The sequence below is a fragment of the Octopus bimaculoides genome, chromosome 4 (genome assembly GCF_001194135.2).
Source record: "Octopus bimaculoides isolate UCB-OBI-ISO-001 chromosome 4, ASM119413v2, whole genome shotgun sequence".
NCBI lineage: Eukaryota > Metazoa > Mollusca > Cephalopoda > Octopoda > Octopodidae > Octopus > Octopus bimaculoides.
In genome coordinates, this window is record NC_068984.1 from 133,282,119 (window position 1) to 133,289,618 (window position 7,500).

General features: G+C 39.8%; 1 protein-coding gene across 1 annotated transcript in view; it reads right to left on the reverse strand.

Annotated features, from left to right (window-relative positions):
• LOC106880547 (glutamic acid-rich protein) overlaps nucleotides 1-7,500 on the reverse strand; it is a 39,322-nt gene continuing 31,822 nt past the window's right edge. The window contains exons 9-10 of the mRNA XM_014930536.1: nucleotides 3,450-3,538; nucleotides 1-150 (exon numbers count right to left, since the gene is read on the reverse strand). Of these exons, the coding sequence (XP_014786022.1) occupies nucleotides 5-150; nucleotides 3,450-3,538 (235 nt within the window). The 3' untranslated portion in view covers nucleotides 1-4. The remainder of the gene's footprint in view (nucleotides 151-3,449; nucleotides 3,539-7,500) is intronic.

The window sequence follows — 7,500 nt, forward strand, 5'->3', positions numbered from 1 at the left end:
TGTTTTATGCATTCACTTTTTTTTGAGCTGCTGAACCTTTTACTTTTGGTCCACCAGCAGAAGCAGCTTCAGGTTCCCATTCAGAATCTTCATCCATTGATTCTTCATCAGATGGAGGCTGGTCAGAGAAATCTTCATCACCTCCAGTCACTAAAAGACAAATAAAAGAAGAGCATGTGTAAATAACAAGTAATTTTTATTTGCCTGTCATGGTACTTAAATGAGAATGAGATGTAAGGTGACAATGTTTTTGAGATTCCGGTTTGAATGACATGAGTGCTTTTGTTTCACTTTTGACACGTAATACTTAAATAGTGGAGGAGATATGATGTTGTTAAAATTTTTTTTTGACTAAAACCCAACTGGGACCCTAAGTAAGGCATGGGTAAAATTTGAATGAAATTGGTTGTGTAGTTCTGGAGTTTTAGGGATTCCCACAGACACACACATTCTCAATTTTACATATATATATAGATGATAATAACTTCTTCTATTATAAGGCACAAGGCCTGAAATTTTGCAGAGTGGGGGATTGGTCGAATACATTGACTCCAGTGTTTCACTGGTGCTTAATTTATCAACCCTGAAAGATGAAAGGCAAAGTTGACCTCTGAGTAATTTGATAATAATAATAGTCCTCGTCATCATTTTAATGCCCTCTTGGTGATGCTTGCATGGGTCAGATGGCGCTTATTGTGGCAGATTTTCTATAACCAGAGGCTCTTCCTGTCACCAACCTTTACCTGTTTGCTAGCAAAGTAATATTTCCTTGTGGCCAGACATGTTTTCATAGAATATTGGAAATGAATGACACTGCTTGTAATCTCTATGTAGGAAGAAACCAACAAATATATTATATCTATTCATTGTTGTTAGCACTCCGTCGCTTACGACGTCGAGGGTTCCAGTTGATCCGATCAATGGAACAGCCTGCTCGTGAAATTAATGTGCAAGTGGCTGAGCATTCCACAGACACGTGTACCTTTAACATAGTTCTCGGGGATATTCAGAGTGACACAGTGTGACAAGGCTGACCCTTTGAATAACAGGCACAACAGAAACAGGAAGTAAGAGTGAGAGAAAGTTGTGGTGAAAGAGTACAGCAGGGTTCGCCACCATCCCCTGCTGGAGCCTCGTGGAGCTTTAGGTGTTTTCGCTCAATAAACACTCACAACGCCCAGTCTGGGAATTGAAACCGCGATCCTATGACCGCAAGTCCACTGCCCTAACCACTGGGCCATTGCGCCTCCACATCTATTCATTAAACCTTCTAGAAATAGCAAGCCTGATCTCTTTCAAATTGCATCCTACCATTTTAAATAAATAACACTCTGGATAATGTAATTACAGATAAATATCATCAAGGTTCTTGCCAGCTTTTATTCAAAATTACTGCCCCTGTAGACATATTGGAGAACTACATCATGCTTGTATGTTTTAATCTGGACATACTTTCTATGGTTAGAAGCCCCTCCTAACAACAACAACCAGTTTACAGAGGGTAATGAAGAGTGGTACTATGTCATAGAACAAAGATTAAAGAGGTTATGAAGTCCTCAACAAGACTAGTAAGTCCTTTCTATGTAATATTGACTCCCTTTAATCAGCAACCACTTTACAGAGTACACCAAGTACATTTTACTGTGGCACCAACACTAAAGAAGTTGCCTTGTCTCCTAAAATGTCTTGTCTATATAGTCTCTGACAGACAACATCTGAAAAAAAAAAAAGAAAGAAAAACAGAAGCAACAGGACTAGAACGCTTTTCATTCAAGGTCTGTGTGACACGTGCGGGTGACACGTAAAAGCACCCACTACACTCTCTGAGTGGTTGGCGTTAGGAAGGGCATCCAGCTGTAGAAACTCTGCCAAATCAGACTGGAGCCTGGTGTTGCCATCCGGTTTCACCAGTCCTCAGTCAAATCGTCCAACCCATGCTAGCATGGAAAGCGGACGTTAAACGATGATGATGATGATGTGTCATCAGAGTTGACTAGAAGTATAATACAAGTGGTGCCCTCTGGTTATGGATGTTGATACAAGGGAGATAATCATCTCTTCACAGCATGAGTTGGGATCAGAAATTTGAATTTGAGATTAAGGAATACAAAGAAATTGCATAGAGTTTTTTTAATCTAGTTCAAAGTTCTTACAATTTCGAGTTGGTGGTAATTGGGTTTCAAATTTTGGCACAAGGCCAGCAATTTCGGTGGAAAGGGTTCAACTAGTACTTATTTTATCAACCCAAAATGGTCTTAGTGACATTTGAACTTCAAATGCAAAGTCCACTCCACATTTTTGGTAACAATTCTGCTGCATCACCATCTTTATAAGATACATATTATGAAGAAAGACATTTCATTGAAATTAACAATGAAATTAATTACACTCTGGAGGAAATTGACAGAATTTTTTTCTTCATAGAATAATGATGGTTTAGTAATCAAGAAAAAGAGAGAATGTCTTTAGTGTTAGTAATTTCCATATAATACTAAGTAAGAAAAATTTTTTTTTCTTTTTTTGATGCTAGCAACACCTACTCAAACAGAATGTATGAGATTTACTCAGCAACTGTTAATTTCATTTCCTCTTTTTAATTTGAGCATGATCGTTACCAATGTCACCTTACTGGCACTTGTGCCGGTGGCACATGAAAAAAACATTCGAGCGAGATCGTTGCCAGTGCCAGTGGACTGGCTCCTGTGCAGGTGGCACATAAAATACACCATTTTGAGCGTGGCCATTGCCAGTACTGCCTTACTGGCCTTCGTGCCGGTGGCACGTAAAAGCACCCACTACACTCTCGGAGTGGTTAGCATTAGGAAGGGCATCCAGCTGTAGAAACTCTGCCAAATCAGATTGGAGGCTGGTGTAGCCACCTGGTTCACCAGTCCTCAGTCAAATCGTCCAACCCATGCTAGCATGGAAAGCAGACGTTAAACGATGATGATGATGATGAATTGATGCTGAGATATGAAAACATAAACTTCATGGCAAAAATGGGTTTACTGATGGGGGAAAAAAAAAAAAACAATGTCAATAAATATGTTTAGCCATTTTATTCTGTGCAGCCAATATTAGATGGCATGCTGACAGAATTGTTAGCACACCACGCAAAATGCCCAGCAGCATTTCATCAGTTTTAACATTCTGAGTTCAAACAACACATCACCTAGTCCAGGAGTCAAAACCACAATCTTACGATCATGAATCCAACACCCTAACCCCTAAGCCACATGCCTCCACAGGGAAACATTTGGCTCCTACCTATACTAAGGGAGTGGAGCTGACAGTCCCAGTCCAGAGCCAAGAACAGAGAAGAAAAGTCATTGATGGCCAATGCTCCTTAGGGAATAAAGGGCTTGTGTAGTAAAACTCATGAATGTGGGTAGTACCAAAAAGCATTAAGGATTGAGAAATAAGGATCACAAACAGGGCAACAAAATTACCTTTAAGTGTTGTTGTCATTCTTTTTGGCCGGTTGACTGGCTCTGGCTGTATTGTGTGCTTGTATTCTTTCCGGTGCTGGGCAGTTTTTCTAGAATGGAACAGAAATAGGGCCGGAAAAAAGAAGAAAAGGATAACAAAATAAAACGTGTTTAACCAAGACATACAATTTGCTGTAAACTCAAAAGTGATTAATATACTCTCATTTAATAATGAGTTCATGCTGGTCACAGTCCACACCAACTTTTATATTATCTTCCCTTGCTGTAATGTCCTACTTAATATATATCATAAAAATTACATCTTCTTCATTGAAATTAAGGAATTCATGAGATAAAGTTGCAGTATCAAATGAGTTTATAATTTATTATACAATTTATGAGTGTATCGTTCTTTAATCTTTTACTAGTTCCAGTCATTAGATTGCGAGTTCAGTCCCACTGCACAGCGCCTTGGGGAAGCCAATCAATGCCTTGTGAGTAAATCTGGTAGACATAATCTGTCTGGAAGTCCATTGTGTGTGTGTGTGTGTGTGTGTGTGTGTGTGTGTGTGTGTGTGTGTGTGTGTGTGTGTGTGTGTGTGTGTGTGTGTGTGAGTGAGTGTGTGTGACCAGCGTCTATTTGTTTTCATCCCTGTGGCTTAGCTGTTGGTCAGCAGAACAAAAGGATTGATAAATTTAAAATAAAATACTGGGTTTGATTTGTTCAACTAAAACTTATATAGGCAGTGCTCCAGCATGGTCGCAGTCCAATGAGTGAAACAAGTAAATAGGGGGAAAAAAAAAGAAGAAGAACCCAGTACATATATGCTTTGGTCATAACTCATTCTCTTTACCAAATATAGAAGAAAAAAAATTTTCTGCTCGTTCACCATGCCTCTGCTACTATTTTAGATGCCCATGCATTCACAGGTAGACATAGACACTCTTGTGACCCTTGCACCTCAGACCCAGCAGAACATCAAAGACATGACAACTGGAAGAAGGGGAGGGAGAGAGGAAAATGGTGGAGGAAATGAGATACGGAGATAGAGAGAGAGATAGATATCTTTTACTTGTTCCATGATTGTGGCCATGCTGGGGTAGTGCCTCAAAGGGTTTAAATCAAATAAATTTAAATTGACCACTATACTTAAGTCTGGAATGTATTTTATTTTCTCTCTTTGCTGAACTGCTAAGTTACAAGGATATAAACAAACTAACACCAGTTGTCAAGCAGTGGAGAACCACACAAAAACACACACACACACATGCGCACGCAATGTGTGTGTGTGTGTAGGTATTGTACACACATTGCTTCAGTTCACTCAGCTAAAAATAAGCATCAGCAGTAGCTTGGAAAGATTAAGCTGACATCCCAGTCAAGGGTGGGGGTCATGTAAAGTATTGCACTCTCTTGATTGCTTGTATACCAAAGAAACTAGGATAAACTTTGTCAGAATGGGCCTGTAGGCTTGTGTCAAACCTATTTCTTTCTACATGTGTAATCAATGGCACATTTATATTTAGACACAACGAAAGAAGAAACTGTAGAGTTCAGCTAAGGTATCAACTATTTTTGCTATTATTTTTCTAATTATATCTAACATTTTAAAAAATATGGGAACATGAGATGACATCAACATCATCATCATCATCATCATCATCATAATCATCACCATCATTTTAATGTCCACTTTTCCATGCTTGCATTGGTCTGACAGAAATTTTTGTGGCAGATTTTCTTTGTCACTAACCCTCACCTATTTCTCCATGGAAGGGTAAAAATGAGGGACAATGCTTGTATGACAATGACGCAACTATCAGGCAATGTCAAGACAAAGAGAGACTAACAAACACACACACACACACAAGCTTCTTTTCAGTTTCCATCTCTCAAATCATCATCATCATCATTTAACGTCCAATGTCTATGCTGGCATGGGTTGGACGGTTTGACCAGGGCTGGTAAGCTGGAAGGCTGCACCAGACTCCAGTCTGATTTGGTATGGATTTCTATGGCTGGATGCCCTTCCTAATGCCAACCACTCAGAGAGTGTAATGGATAGGTTGGTAATTGATTAATAATTGCCTGTTTTCCACCAGTCTATAAACATACCTTCTTGTCATCAGCTCTAATTTCCTTATATGCAGTGGATATAAGTATATGCAGTGGATGTGCATGGTGTAAATAGTAAGTGTTGGACAGATGATCATAAGATTGTGGTTTCAATTCTTGGATTGGGTGAAGCAATGTGTTCCTGAGTAAAACATTGCATTTCATGTTGTTCCAGTCCACTCAGCTGGTAAAAATGAGTAACCCTATGACAGACCAGCATTGTCCCCCTCCAGTGAAGATTATATATACCAGAGAAACCAGGAAACTGGCCCTATACCCCTAAGAGAGTAATATGGACTAACCAACCTATCAGTATATGCTACCATGACAGCTAAACTATCAAGTGTCATAGAGACAGCCCCAGCAAGGCCCTTCTCACCAATCTACATAACAGAAGCAATCACTATATCCAGTGGTCATAGGCTACAAGTATCAGCCTCCTCAGTAAAGAAACCCCTCCTTTCATTAAGCTTAAATACAGTTTCTCTCAGCTACAGTAAAAGGGTCCTGCCTACGCAGTTGGACACTGTCCGAACAATTCCTTGACAGTAACCCTGAATAAATTAAGAACAATACAGAATGGAGACAAAGAATGAACACGATAAGGGTTCTGCAAGCAGCATCACAGGTATCCTATCTCGGTGTTAGGGTAGTAACTCATAATATGAACATATATACAGAGGGGAGAATTTAGTCTTGGTACAGAGATCCTCATCAGAGCCAATGGTACTAGAGATTTTCCTATTGTCAACTACTATACAGGGCTGGCTGGCACCATAAAATGTGCCTAACCAACTCTGTGAAGTAGTTATCAATAGGGAAAGCATCTAGTCATAAAAGCACTCACAAAGCTGTATTCACCACTCTGTGGCACCTTGGGCAAGTGTCTTCTACTATAGCCTTGAGTTGACCAAAGCTATTTAAGTGGATTCGGACAAAAGTTTTTTAATGTAACCATGGATCGATCCGAGCCTTCCAAGTGAAAATGGGTAGATTGCAACTATTCAGAAGTCCATCTGGTGGATAAAGAGGATAAAACTCCTTCCCAAATCACATAGATCATAGGGCCAGTTTCCTGGATTCTCTGGTGTATATACAGGACGCCAGTCCACTGTAGAAGTATTCATTTTTGCAAGCTGAGTGAACTGGAGCATGGTGAAGTGAAGTGTTTTGCTCAAGAACACAACACATTGCTCAGTTAAAGAATTGAAACCACAATCTTACAATCAGGAGTCCAACACTAACTACTAAGCTATGTGCCTCCACCCTGTCTGATGCAGTGTATCTTAATATGAAGGGCCTGCCTTGTCACACACACTGGAGCATGCTGATTCTCTTTGAGAACTATGTTAAAGGTACAGGTGTCTGTGGAATACTCAACCACACTTGTGCTTATTCAATTAGTAGATTGTTCAATTGATTGGCCAAGAACACATGAAAATTGACAAATCCATTTACTTACAATGCATGTATGTATGCATGTATATGCATATGTATCAGTGTGTGTGTGTGTGTGTTTGTGTGTGTGTGTGTGTGCGTGTGTGTGTGTGCATGTGTTTGTTTGCAGGTATGCACATATATAAGGCTTAGCACCAGTGACGTCACAGCTGATTTCTATCTACAGCTCAGTGAATTGGAATAAAGTGTCTTGCTCAAGAACACAACACACAGCCTGGTCCAGGAATCAAACTCACAACCTCACAATTGTGAGCCTGATGCTCTAACCACTGAGCCATGTGTATTTCATCGATTCTTATATCTGCCTTTCTTGTTGACACGGCTTTTAATAGGTTATGTTCTGAATTTATATGGAGTTATTGCCTGCTCAGACAGGTTAAAAAGACCCACTTGTATGTTCTGTTTACGTATGATTTCTATGACTGGATGCCCTTCCCAGCACCAACCATTTTACAGAGTGGACAGAAAACCAGTAAAGTGACAGTATTCTATCCTCTC